General features: G+C 39.5%; 1 protein-coding gene across 12 annotated transcripts in view; it reads left to right on the top strand.

Moving 5' to 3' along the window:
• Positions 1-12,612, top strand: part of RALB (RAS like proto-oncogene B) — a 47,559-nt gene extending 34,947 nt beyond the window's left edge. For 10 of the 12 annotated variants that reach the window (XM_021526133.4, XM_085584956.1, XM_085584955.1 and 7 more), the window contains 4 exons: positions 1,690-1,847; positions 2,941-3,149; positions 5,930-6,107; positions 8,198-12,612. In XM_021526133.4, coding sequence (XP_021381808.1) covers positions 1,734-1,847; positions 2,941-3,149; positions 5,930-6,107; positions 8,198-8,317 — 621 coding nt within the window. In that variant the 5' untranslated portion in view covers positions 1,690-1,733 and the 3' untranslated portion in view covers positions 8,318-12,612. Of the gene's footprint in view, positions 1-412; positions 466-1,689; positions 1,848-2,940; positions 3,150-5,929; positions 6,108-8,197 lie in introns of all 12 variants that reach the window. The other 2 variants (XM_085584958.1, XM_085584957.1) reach the window with 1 other exon arrangement.
• Positions 12,613-14,694: the final 2,082 nt, after the last annotated feature.

The raw sequence follows: 14,694 nt of genomic DNA, 5'->3' as shown, positions 1-14,694 counted from the left end.
TGTCCTGAGGGCACTTCTTGATTGTTGGCATGTTTGTTCTTGTATGCATGAGTAAATGAGAACTTTGTTTGATTTGTTGCTTTTCAGAACATCCAAGTCATGACAAGGGGGAAAAAATAGTCACTATCAGTGTACTCTAAGGGCAGTTGTCCAGACTGGTCATGGAATTGTCAGTCTCAGAAATGCAGGGCACGTAAACTGGATTGCATGGAGCAAACTGCTTTCAGGGGGAGGTTTGGACTGGACAGTATCCAAAGGTCCCTTTCCAAGCTAAATAATCCTATGGCATGTTTGTAGGCTGACAATCTCTTAGTCTCTTGTTAATTTTGTTTAGGCCAGCTGGTTGTCCTGAAGTATATTTTCCAATTTACTACTCAGTAACTTCTACTGTTGGCCTTGTGTTTCCGTACAGTAGCACTTGCTGATGTGGCAGTTGCAGTGGTTTTCTAGAATAATTGTGTCCAGGTAAATTTGAGACTCCTGGTAGGTCCATTGCTTCTGTGCTTCTGGAATAAAGCATGCTGCTGTAAATCAAGTCTGGTACAGCCGCTTTCTATAGCAGTATTTTCTGAATGGTCTGCTGGTCTCCTTACAGCTCTCTGCCAGGATATAAACAGCTGGAGTCCTTTGTTCTTGTGTCCAAGGGCACAAGAATCTCTATCCTGCCATCTACCATATACACATAATGTATCTCAAATATTTATATTTGGATTTTTTTCTGTGTGGGAATCCTGACTGGTTATACATCTTTGTTTCACTTATTTCTGCTTTTGTCTTCTGTGTGCTGTCCTCAGAGATGCTGCTGTGTGCTAATCAGCATGGCAGCTGCTGCTTATTCTTCTGGTACAACTACCGTGTCCAGCTACTCATAAAAAACCCAACCAACCAAAAAAAAAAAGGCAGTATTATTTTTAAGGAGCCTCCAGTATTTAATTACTAGGTTCTCATAACACACAAACAGAGGCTTGTTAACTAGGGCTTGTTTATTGAAGCTTACTCCTTTATGGCTTAGCAACATCAGGAGAAGAATAGGAACTGTGATTTTTTTTTTTCTTTTTTGTAAAGCTGGATTTTTTTTTTTTCTCTAAGCAAATTAGATTTGCAGCATCAAAAGGCAGGAAGAGTGTAAAATAAATGGAAATGTCATGTCATGAGACTTTCTGCTAGAAGTTTTTGCAACTTGTTCCTGCCAATTTATTGTGTATCTCTGCTGTTTTCTTAGCCTACATAGGGAGAAGATCAAAAGCCAGATTTCTGCCTATAAGCAGATCTAAGGCATAGCTGTATCAACATTAAAGAAATACTTCAGAAAGGTGTAATGCCTTATAACAAGAACAATAAAAAACACTTAATTTCATATATTTTGAGAAAGAGTAAGTTTTTCTTTAGAAACTGCTCTAGACACTAGTTTTTTAGACTGGGTTTTCAAATTAAGAGTAGCTGGTTAGAAACCCTTGGCACCTTTATTAATCATAGTGTTGTCACAAATAGAAGGCATTTGTTTTAATACCTTGCCCTACTCATACTTTAGGCATGGTTTGCATGCCAGTGCATTGGAGTGGCCCATTCTTTAGGCTTTCAGGGCAGGGTTTTAATCTGGTCTTTCAGCACTTGTGAGACACTTTACCTGTATGCTACCCTGATGTCACCAATGCCATGGATGGGTGACTGTGCTGCTTCTCTCTGCAGATCTGATTGGTTGCCTGGCACTTCGTCTGTGGCAAGCAGGGACAATGGCTGCCAGCAAGAGCAAGAACCAGAGTTCCTTGGCCCTCCATAAAGTAATTATGGTTGGCAGTGGAGGTGTGGGTAAATCTGCTCTCACGCTTCAGTTTATGTATGATGAGGTAAGTAACTTCAGTTCAGCTTCTGTAAAGCACAAATTCATATGGCTTGCTAAGCATTTTTTTGTGGGACAGGGGAACTAAATGTGATGAGCAAAAGACCTGATGACCCAAGTGGCAGGAGCAGGATGTAGAAAGGTGGAAGATGTGTCCTCTGGGAACATCTCTGGCTAAAGGTGACAAAATTGATGCTTATTTGTGAAAGAACTGTCTTCAGAAGTCATGCATAATGTATGGGTGCTTGTGTATAGAAGCTGTTACTACTTGGAGTTGAACTTTAATTTTGTAATTTAGGTCAGTTAAGGCTGAAGTGAGAAGTAAACATGCTAGCTCATTCTGAGCCCGGTGATGAAGTAAGCGTGTTCATAGCATGAATTCTTCCATACTGGTATATAGGCAGTTAGATTAAGCAGCCCACACTAGTATGTGAAGGAATACATGATCCTGTAGTTCAAAAGTTAGTATTTATCTATAGGTTGTCCACACATACTATAGTAGTGTATCTGAACAGGTGTTGTAGTCATTAATGAAAGCCAGCCAGCTTAATTGGGCTTAATTGTTGTGTTATGAGGCTGAGAAGCTCTTTACCTCTTTATTTCTCCACTGGATGTGTGCTGTTGAACTGGCAGTGGCTTTGTGGATCTGATCAATACTGAATGGACTAAAGTATGTGTCTGTGTAATTATGAAACAGGCCTTCGTGTTCAGCAGCTGGATGCTTTCATCCACACCTGTTAAAAGTTCAGATACCTGTTCCTGAAGTATATTCAAATGCATTTTCTTAAAGTGGGAGATCTAGATAATGGCAACACATTGCTGGTAACTTATACTGCAGCTCTGTTCGTATATTGTACTGAAGTTGCTGACAGTATTTTGTGTAGCAAAACTTGACTAGGCAAATTGGCTCTTTGATGTATTAAGGGCTTAAATAATTTGCTTTTAATAGTAACACTAAAAAAAAGTGGTGGAACTTAGTGGCTGACTGAATTATGAGAAGGTTTTGGGGAATTTAAATGTCACTGAAGTGAAAGAAGGAAGATGGACAAATAGTGAGACTGTTTGACAGTAATTCTAAACACTGATCCCTTTCTTGTCAGTTTGTAGAAGACTATGAACCTACCAAGGCTGACAGCTACAGAAAGAAAGTAGTTCTGGACGGTGAAGAAGTTCAGATAGACATTCTGGACACAGCAGGACAGGAGGATTATGCAGCTATCAGAGATAACTATTTCCGCAGTGGAGAAGGATTTCTTCTTGTCTTTTCAATAACAGAGCATGAATCCTTCACAGCAACAGCAGAGTTTCGGTGAGTAGTTTCTCTCCTAGCCAGGGGAAGTTATCCAGTTCCTGTGCAGCTCTGACAACTCTGCCTAAAAGCTACACCTCTTTATTCTTTGTCTATTACCATTTAATCAATAAGAGTGACACCTGACCATTTTTCTCTCAGTAACTGATAACCTAAACCGCAGTATTCAGCCTCTGGCTTTAGTCATCTTTGTGCCTGCAACTTATGAGTACACCATGCCAGCAGCAACTTCAGGCAAGTAACAGATTCTTGGACTCTTAAAACAGGCATATTCCAGCCAATTTTCAGTCTTCATGGATGTGAAGTTTAATTATCTTAGAACAGTACTTCTGGAATTAAATCTGTCTTTTGGCCCGGTTTCAGACACAGTATTGCTTACTGCTAGAAGCAGGTGCTCTAAGGAAGGGAAGGATTAGCTTCCACTCTCAGGTATGGATTGATGCCAAACAAGGGTTGGCAGCCAAGCATTGCTATTGTAGGCAGATGTATTCCTAGAAAGACACAGGGTACTAGTAAGCACTTCAATTTTTCTTCTTGGGATTAGCAGTTCTGATCTAAAAATTGGCACCAGATTGACCACAGAAACTGCTTGTGTCATTTGGGGGGTAGATAGAAAAGGATTTAAACCACTACTCTGGCTTTAGAATCCATGTAGCCACATTCTTCAGGGCAAGTGTTCTAACTCTTTTTGATAATACCTGTTGCCTCAGTAGAAGGTAAACTGGAGATCGCCTGGAACAGCTGTATAACTTTAAGGAAAACTTCCCAAAGCATAGGGAAAGTTTAAGAGTGCCTTACGCTTGTCAGAATAAAAGCTCTTAATCAGTCTGCCTTACGTTCCCTTTGCTTCAGTGGTACAAGTTTAACAGATACTAACTGGTAATGGAAGTGCTGTAGCTGAGGGCACTTATTTCTAGGTTTTCCTTAAAGCTAAGGCAAACCCTCCTTGCACTCCCGAACTTAACATATCATAATACTCTTTCAACAATAGTGGAAGACCACAAAATCTTTCATGAGGTATAAAAATACTGGTCCTTCTTCACATAATATTTCTATGACTTTGTTCTGCTTCAGAAGGCTGACAGTCATGGGACACACAAGCAGAGCTCAGTTTGCTCTAACTGCAGCTCTGAAAGGAGCCAACAGTTTAACTGTTACAGGACTGTGAAACTGAGTACTAGGACTCTTCCTAATGTAAGATGGAAGAAAAGGTCAGGTAGCACTCAAAGAACACAAAGAAAATGAGACAAGCAGAAGCACTTGGTTTTGGCTTATGTGCCTAAGTGAAATATAATGTTAAACCCAAAGTTTAAGGCTTTGAATGAAAGAGTAGGAGTATTTATCTTGGCAGTTGTTTTTTTTTTTTTTTGTCAGACTTTTGTAACTCAGTTAACGGTGTGTTGGTTCAAGATTCCAGCACAGCAAAACAATGAAAAAGTAATGCTAGCCCTGAAGATGGGCAAGAAGGGCATAAGAGTTTTGTAATGCAGAATCTCCTACTTTTCAATGGTTCAGAAGTAAAACAAATAGTGAAATTAGTTAAATGGAATATTTCGGCTGACATGCAAGAACCAGCTCCTTGGTCCCAGAAGGAGTGTGGAATGGGTAGTACAAGTCACCAGCATCTCAGGCCAAACTGCAGAGTGGTATTATTTGCTGCCGAGCAAAAGGTTCCAGAATTCTAATGCTATGGGAAAGTTGCATACTGAACAAATGATAGGTTTGTCTTTAAACCCTAGCTCTCCTGCTGATGCTATGTATTCAGTGTTTGCTTTCAGTGCCTCTTTAATCTGAAAATGTGTGAAGATACAGTTAAATGCAACAGCAGATTGTCTGCTTCAGTGTTAATGCTATTTTAGAGTCTCATGTACTCTCCATACATTGTTATTTTGTAGATGGAAAATGCAGGCATCTCTCTTTGGGGAGATGAGAGGGCGTAGCACTGTGCTCATGCCTTGTTTAGGTCTTTATAGCTATTTAAAAATAGTTTAGAGTGGTAGAGTTCTTCCAGCATCCTAGATGGACAGCAGGATGTGTCAGTCTGGTTTCAGATTGTGTTTTACCCAGTACAGACTGAGACTAGTATGCAACATCACTCCATCTCCTTTCCTAGACACTGGTACATCCTCTTAGCTTGACAGGTTAATGCTGGCAGTTTGAATATCTTCCTGGAGTCTGTGAAGGAGAAAGGCTGCAAGCATTTTAGTTCAGAATTGTGTAGTAACTCTCTCCTTTGGGTAAAGTTTAGGTAGCCATTAGGAATGATCTCTGCCAGGCCTGTTTGCGACCTACTGCCTTGGCAAAGACTTGATGTTGCCCAGACCTATATAGAGATGTGATGCAGACTGTGAATTAAAGATGGTGACTGAATGCCAAGGTAGAACTTGGCAAACATGGCACTTGTACTCTTTTTCCTCATTCAGATGTGAACTCCTGCTGCCAGTTGCTCTTCTGCCATACTCTTCTTTCCTAGAACCTGATTACTCACTAACTAAATGGTAAAACTGCCTTCCTGCAAGTGTGAGGCTTTCAATAGTGTAATTGTAAAGCCTATAGCATTACTAATCTTGGAATAATTTTAAAATGTGAGGCTTTCAATAGTGTAATTGTAAAGCCTCTAGCATTACTAATCTTGGAATAAAGTGTGTGTCCAACGGCCGGGAAAAGTCCAGTTGTAAGCACTAATAATGTGCAGACCACTTGATCCACTCCACATAAGTGTGGGAGTTTTGTTGCTGCTACTAACACAGATATTTTTATTTGAATACCTCATGTATTAGGGAACAGATCCTGCGTGTGAAGGCTGAAGAGGATAAAATCCCTTTACTGGTAGTGGGAAACAAATCTGACTTGGAGGAGCGCAGACAAGTGCCTGTAGAAGAGGCTCGAAGTAAGGCAGAAGAATGGGGGGTGCAGTATGTAGAAACCTCTGCCAAAACTAGAGCAAATGTAGATAAGGTAAGAGAAATGACATCTGCTCAATTAGATCATCGCTACTTGTTTAGTAGCTGACTCTTGCTGGGACAAAAGCAAGTCTACAGTTTGGTTTCTGAAAGCCTAGTTTATTAAAAAAAAAAAAACAAAAAAAAAATGAACTTAAGCACATACCTAGCTTAAGGGAACCTGAGATCTGGAACAAGTTAATGCTATTGTCTTGTTTTAACTGTTTGTACCTGAACCAATAGTTTTAAAATAATACTTTGGGTAAATGGTTCTAAGGATTCTGTAAGTATGTTATTTTGTTTGTAAAGTGTGTCCTTCTAATAACACCAATAAATAACAAGCTATGGACAGCTAGAAATTGTTCCCCCTTCCCTATAAAGCTACACATAGTGTGGTTAATCTTAAAAATTTTATTCTTGTTTTCTGCCAAGACTGCTTTCATCTGTGAGAAGAATTTTTTGTTGTGTCCTCTCCTGTTTTTACTTGTCCTTGTGATGTAGGACAGTTATTTTCTTGTTATTCTGCTGCTGGTTTCTCTCATAAACAGTGATGGTGGGATATTCTAGAAGAGAAATTAATTATGACTATGGAGTGTTTGTCCTATATAGAGGACAAATCAACTTCAGTCATCCCCTTTATTTTGTTTGTAGTGAGGAATTCTTGAAGAAAATGGTGCCTTTTTACTTCACCAATTCATGGAAGATGATATGAAATTACTGTTTGCACACTAAGGGTTCCAAATGTGTCTTATTAATATGCATCTGTTTAAAGATTACAACTTGTAAGCAATTTTCTCTTTGGATAAAGGTCACTTGCAGCTAGCTGTACTCTTCTGGACAGCTTCCTGTTCTTCTATATTAGTTCACTAGTGGAAATGCTGTTGGTGCAGAAGTTACTCCTTCTCTAATTAAAACTACAGTATATGAAACTCCTGAATTGAGATGTCTTGATTTAAAGATTGTGGCATAATTTCATTTTGGTGAAGTCACTGTCAGTTGCATAAACTGGGTGGTGTAGTGAAACATGGATATTTAGACTTGCTTTTTCCTATAAGCATCTCATATTACTAATGAATGGCTAGCCAGTTTTATATTTAGACTAGTTTTCTGATCAGTTGGGATTAATAGCAGTGCAGCTGTGTGTCTGGAGTGTACTAGCATGGTGATCTAGATTTGCTGTTACAGGTCTTCACTGGATAGCTCATGTGGCATACTGGTTATCCTCTGTGTAAGCACTGTTAGGTGCATTGAACAACAAGATATTTCTCTTTGTGGTGATTGTGTGTTAGTACTGTGGCAGAATAAAAAAAAACTCTAAGTGGGTTTTGAATTACAAACAAAGCTACTTTTGACCAGTAGCATGGTCTTGTTTCCAAGTATCAAAGGTTTGAGAAGTCTCTGTTTGGAAAAAAAACACACTTTAGTTCTACAGAGTGATGCTAAACTCTTATTCTGTAATCATAAAAATAATTTTAAATAATAAAAATATTTTAAAATAATCCTAAAAGTAAATACCCAGTGACTGTACAGCAAAACAGCTCTTGCATCTTAAGTGGTATGTACCTAGGCATCAGGAATACAGGGGTGAAATTGCCTAAGTTTTAGATGAAAAAATTAGAGAGACATGAAAGGAAGCATGACTTTCTCTGAATTTTTCTTAGAACATAATTTTGAGAATTTTTTGTGCCCTGTCACTTGAATGCTGCACCTTTGTAATTATAGACCAAACAGAATAGTAACTGCATAGAAAAGACTGGACTAACTGATTTTCAAAGTTAACAGCACTGGAAATGCTTGCTGGGCACAGACAAATGTTCTCATGAGCTCTGAATGCTGCTTTTGTGCAAGAATGGTACTTAAAAAATCCCTTAAAACTGGGCTATTGAATTTTTTGATAACCAGGTAAGATTGTGCAGCTTTTTGTCACTGCTTGGCACACTACATAATTCTGATGTTGAATTTGTCACAGGAATCTTAGTCTAGACTTACTTCTGCTGTGTTGAGTACAGTGTGGTTCTACATCTTTATTTGCTGATGAATACAGTCATTTTTATCTGCTTTCTGAAGGCTGATGTTGTTTAATCTTTCTCTGTTTTTCCCTCCTAGGTATTCTTTGATTTAATGAGAGAAATAAGAGCAAAGAAAATGTCAGAAAACAAAGACAAGAATGGCAAGAAAAGTGGCAAGAACAAGAAAAGCTTTAAAGAAAGATGTTGCTTACTGTGATGCTTTGGAACTGTAAATATCTATCTACAGCTGGCACGGATAAAATACCACTAAGGATATAGGGCTGGATTCATGAAAGGAAGTCTGTATTGACTCCCTTATCTTTTGCTTTGCATATCACACCTTCAAAATGTGAAAACAACTTTGCAACCATTTCCGGTATCCAGCAAAACCTTTGCCTCCTTAAACTGAAATGGGCTCCATCTTCCAACTTTCAAAACTAGAAATGGTTTCAGAACTACAATCCTTCTGCTTGGTTACACAATGTACTTTTGTATTAACTTCCTTCTAATGTTTCTCTTGAACCTCTATTGGCCTTAACCAGCACAGCTGTTCAGGTTCAAACACTTTTTCCTGCTGTTGCTGCCCTCCTTGATGGTGCAAACTGCAGAAAGGCTAGATGATACCTTGTATAGGGTTTGAGTCTACATCTTAGTTGTCACTGATATTTCTTACACTGAAATCTGCTGACTTCCTCCCCACACTCCATGTAAGAAATAGCAACTGACAGTTGAGAATCAACTCAAAACAAACTTTCTTCTGTGTTCTTTTTAGTCAATACAGCATTCATGAATCAAGCCTATGGACTCAATTTAAACTTATTTAGGAAATGCAAAAATTGATATTTAAATACAGGCTAAATGCATTCCCTGCTGGGGTCTGTCTTCTCATCCTTAAATTAGTGATATGGGGTGAGAAAATGACTGTAAGCCTTTCTTCAAAAGGAATAGTATTATCACCATCTCCCTGAAATGCTCTCCTGGGTTTCTTCCATGTATTGTCTTGACTCAATTACACTCTACATCTATCATCCTTCCCTTCCCTTGTACTGGAATAGTGGAAATAGGTGTTGATTTAATCAGTTATGTTTATATTGGAACACTTGTGATGATAATGTTGGAACGTGAGAACATCTGCATCTGTCTCCTGTCTTGCTGAAGATGAAAATGCTGAATAAGGGTGGGTCCCGTCACAAAATCATGACCTGGAATAGGTGAGGCATATATGTTACCTCTCAATGATTAGCTGGCGAGTTAGCTGTATGGTGTCAAAAAGCAAATGAAGTTAAGCAGTTGCCACATCTATTACTCACTGTTCCTGATGCACAGCAACCTAGCACATGGTGAGTTTTGCTGTCAGTTATGCAGTGGTGGTCATGTCTGCTCAACAAAAACAGTCTAGAAGTGGAAAAGTCAATACATAGCAGGTTCTGTTGTCATCTGAATGAAATGAACTTTCTGATGCAGTTTAAATGAAGTGCAGTTGCCAAAAATCACTTCTGTCACTGTGGAAAAGAACTCTCTTCTGGTTGTGGAGTTTCTCAATGAGTTATGGCTATCTTCTGCCTCCACGGAGTAGACAAACTTGGAGAGTAGCTGTATCTTGCTGGTAACTGGATGCTTAAAACACAGTTGCTTGGTGAAAGTAATTTAAATGGTTGTTCAATGAAGCTCACTGCAGCACTAAATTTACTAATGGTGTTTCTTCCTGAGATGGAGTAGTGAATACTGTTCAGTACTTAGTGTTGTAATTTGAAGTTGAAAAATATTTTTGCACGTGTACTAGATTGCTTTTGTGCATTCCATCTCTGAACGTTGAAAAAAGTAAGGCATGATCTATATCAGAACCTCTGTTGACCTGAGGTTTCACAGGGACTTATCACAAACTCATTGTCTTCCATAACTAGTTCATCTTGTCAGGCAACTCACTGGATTGGGGAAACTGTACTAAATAAAAGGTGCTGTAATCTTCATTCTTGTAAAATTAAATTCCTTCTTTGATACTCTTATCTTGTATGGGCAGAAAGAAAGGTTAACCAGGTCTGGAAATGCTTCTCTGTGAACAGTATTAATTGTGAACAATTAATTGTGAAGTTGGCTTTGGAATGCCCAATAGTCTTTTGAAGCAGAAGCTGGAAGCCTGCTGGCTTACAAAAACCTCTCACTTGAGCTGTGTCACCTGTGTCTAAAGCCCAAGCACCTAATAGGACACTGGAAGCTGTAATACATCTAACAAATTTTCCTCTTGAACTTCCATGGATAAAAGTCCATTTCTGACTATAATGTGCATACAGCAAATGAATGTCCTCTTCTGGAGGAAGGCAACTCAGTTTGGTTTTAGTAGAGACTTAAAAGTTAAGTCTTTAATTAACCGAAAGGATAAACAACACTTGAGTTTGCATTACAAGCTTATCTAGGTCAAGCCCCTCCAAGGTGGGTTGTAAAATGTGTATAACACAATTGAATAAACTGTCCTTGCTGTATGAATGAGTTCAGCAAAGCTCACAATGAGTAACTCAGTTATGTTGGCTTAAGAGACTTGCATGCCTTGACCTTTGATCTCTATAGTCTTAAAGTATCTGACAGTATTTGATAGGACAGAATTATTTCTTCTCAGAACAGCGACTCTCTCACTGGTGTTCTTAGAGTCCATGTGCTGTTTCCACTCAGGTTATTTTTTTTCTCCAACTGATAAAGCTATGCCACTGAGGTAGACTTACCTGGAAGGAGGTGCTTGCTGTTTCATGGCTTGATGCTGCATCTCTTGGTGTTCTGTTCTTGTCACATGCTTCAGAAGGACTAGGCCTGGAGACTAAATAAAGCAGCTTTTCAGTTTTCCTCTTTCTGTACTTGCGACAAACTCAGTTTAACTTGCCAGTTTCAGCTGAAAACACAATAAACAAAGCAGCTACTTTGGAACAGTGCACAGCAAGCTTTCTGACTTGTACCAGAAAGGCAATAAAACTGGTCCCCTGGAACTGAAATCCTGTTGTCTCCACCTCATGGTAGAAGTGCCTGAATGTAACCTTCTGAATAGGGGCAATATGATTTGGGGGTTCTTGAATGGATTCCAGGTGTGCTTCACTGGACATCAATGGATATCACCATGAGGTGGGTTGAGTGGAGTGACTATAACATGGCACAGCATCCTGTGAGTGTGAATGGAGCTTTGAGTAACTGGGGGTCAGGTACATCAAATAAGGGATCACTTTGGCAGCAGGGGGTGTGTGGCTTCCTGCTGGCCCTGCTGTGTAGCTGAGGAGACTGATGGCTGGATTGAAGCTGACATATTGTATCAGCCTTTGCACGTTGGGTAATTGAAATCTACGGCTTCTCTTTGTTGGTATAATGTGCTCTTAAATCATTCTGGAGCATGTCTGTAGGCAAGTAACTGGATATTTGCAGCTGGAGATCATGCAAGACTTGACTATGCACTTGCACTTAAGCATTCAAGTATTATTCTTGCGCAACAGCTTAACATGAAGTCAGGGAACTGTTTTCTGCTACGTGCAATCTTCCATATGTGGCTTAGTGTCAAGTGCTCCAGTTTTCCTTCTGGTTTGAGCAGAGCAAACAAGCCCCTGTTATAAAAAGGTCTAAGTCATTATATGAAAAAAAGGACTCTGGGACTGCAAAGGGAGACTTGACTCTTGCAGAGGAGCGTCTCTCCAGGTGGGAGTAGAGATGCAGCAAGAAGTGTGTTTTCAATTACTTGTGCCATATGTGTTCTTATACAGACTGACACACCTCTACTGCAGTTTCTAGGGGAACACTTGGCTTGATTGGGAGAACGATGTATGCATATATTTAGTGGGCATTAAACTTCAATAAGATGTTGATAACCATCTGAAGTTCCAGTTGAGTCCTATCTGGCTTAAGTATAATGCTTAAGAATACTACAGGTCCAAGGTACAAAACTGCAATCTGGAATGCAGTAAGAGGTATGTAGGGGGGATATGCATCTAACTAAATGCTTACCCAGATCTTTTTTAAAAGCTTTTCAAAGCATTAACCCAGTTCTTAGGCCTGACAGGTCTATCAATTCTGCTCAAAAAGAGGATACTGTTATCAGTTCAGCTCAGAGCTTATGTAGACAGAAGCTTTCCTTAATTGCTAGAAGCATATGTTGCAGTGTTCACCTCCTGTTGACTTCATAGTTGGGAGAAGGAGGGAAGAGGAACAAATAAAAAAGCTATGATTTTCACCGTAATCTCCACACTTCATGGAAATGGCAGGTGTTCCTCTTGGGAGGGGAAGGTGTTATCTCTAACACCAAGTGAGAAGTTTAGTGTAGAGGAAGTGATTGTGATTGCAAGACTTAATGAAACTGCCTCTAAACTATGTATGCTGTACTATACTATGTAAATTCTTATTTTTTTCCTTACATAGCTTCAGAGCTTTGTCTCTAACTTGCACAAACATTTTTAATGTCTGTAAAACTGGTCACTTTTCATTATCATGCTAATACAACTGATTTGTATTACTATTGATAATAAAAAGAAAAAATGAGCTTCATATTTGTTTGTTATTGATTTTTACAGCATTCTAAAAGCATACCTAATCTCCACATTCTTGAATGAGCCAGCCACTGATTTTCAGTGTCAGTAACTAACCTTTCTATCAAATATATAACAAGATTATATTGCAGACTATGGGAGGGGAGGAAGAGGTGACTGAGATACTCATCATTGGCTTTCTGAAAATGATGTGCATGTTTTTCAGGACTGAATTGACATAGTTTGATTCATTCACAGTTAATTTTCCAGAAATTAATTGGATCAGACAGCCTGTATCAACTATATGAATGACAGAGTTGCTTTGTCTTTTCTTCAGGCAATCTTGTACCTTTGAGTAACAGAATAAGCAACATGGTGTGGAAAAAGTAGTCCTTAGTCATTTGAGTGTGCCAGACTCCATTCTCTGTGTAGGTCTGTGGTGAATTAACTGCAGGAGAGAAGCTGAGATGCTTCTGAGGCAGAATGGCTCAGGACAGACTCACTGCTCTCTAATGCTACTTAATTTGGAGTGGCAGAACAATGGGATTCAAAGCAAACTTTCAGGCAGTTTCTGCCACCACTGCTGTACAAGTTGGAAGTGGAACATTCTCTAGCTGATGACTTCTGGCCAAGGACTACAGCAATTTACATAATCTTGTTTACATGGTGCTTGCCTGGTGTTTGCCCCTGTGTTTCTGATTGCCACGGTGGTTTATGTTGCTCTCCTTCCCAGTGGAGTAACTTTAAAATACTCTGTGGCAGAGAAAGGGTAGCATGGAAAGTGTCGTGTAGGAGGCAGGAGAGGGTTCTGAGCACGGTTGTGTTACACTGCTATACCTAAGGCCCAGATTAGCACTTTTTCTTCAGATAGTCTGCAGATGCTTGTGAGGAACAGGCTTGCCTTTGGTTGCAGCAGAATGAAACAGGAGGATGATGACTTGTACATAGCTTGGCCTCCTGCCTTTGTGTTTGCCTGTATTCTGCCCCAACCAGAACATTTTAGCATGGTTCTGTAAGTGCTGACAATTCCTGGGATGGTATAGGCACCTCTTCCTGAGAACTGCTGGCTCCATCTTGTGGATTTAGGAGTTAGAAGCTCTGCTGTGGAGAGGGGCTGGCTGTTTAGCATGCTCAGACGAGCAGACAAGTTACTGCTATTTATCTGCCACCTGAATTACATGCAGAAATCCACACTAGCTAGATTCTTCTGGTTTTGTTGCTTGGCTGTATTATTCTCTCATGCGGTATGAGACTTTGTTTCAAAATTAAATTTTCCTTTTGCATGCAAATGCTAATGTTAAATCTTGCCTAAACATTCTTCCGTGCAGCAAAACACCCAATTTCTCATGAGGATGGTGGATTTACGTTTTCTCTGGCATTAAACCAGTTTGCCTTGCAAGTGTAAGTTTGTTCTGCTTGCTGCACACTGATTTGCATGCCTGAAAGAATACTTATTGTTCCCTGAGACTGTGCAGTACTTCACTAAATGTTTTGTTTCTATGGGTGACTGAAGATGCTGGGCTTTCTTTGAAATATAAAGCCTTAATATGGGGGTGGGGCAGAGAATATCCTATTTATTTTTTTTCCTGGGCCATAGTCTTTTCTCCCCCAAAATACTCACTGTCTGTCATGGGAATAGGATCTACTAGGGATATAGCAGCAAATGGCCCCTTATAAGCATTGTAACTCCAAAGGGGGTGGGAACTAAAAAGTTGAGGTGAGATGGGGATCACTTGCCTTCCTGATAGAGTTGATTAATCTTCAGAGTTTACAGTAAGTTCCCTTCAATGAGCTTTGTTTCTTGGCTTTGAGGCAGAATCATGTTTTTGATATAATCAGAGTTTATGGAGTTTGTTTTTAAAGATGGTGTTTGGGGTATTGGAGGCTTTATGCATGTTAGCTTCATAGGCCAAATACCAGAATTCAAGGACAAACTTGTGCACACGTAGCATTGAGAGACAAGGAAAGTTACTCCCTACGGTTTAATAGTGATGTGTTTTTATTCTAGAAAGGAAAACATATACAACAAACTGAACCTGCTGTTTGGATGAGTGTTTCAACCTGTGGTCTGTAAGAGTGCTCTGTAACATGATTACTCTCC

This window comes from Lonchura striata, chromosome 7, assembly GCF_050655825.1.
Source record: "Lonchura striata isolate lonStrDom1 chromosome 7, ASM5065582v1, whole genome shotgun sequence".
NCBI classification, from domain to species: domain Eukaryota; kingdom Metazoa; phylum Chordata; class Aves; order Passeriformes; family Estrildidae; genus Lonchura; species Lonchura striata.
This window is presented reverse-complemented; position numbering and strand designations above follow the sequence as displayed.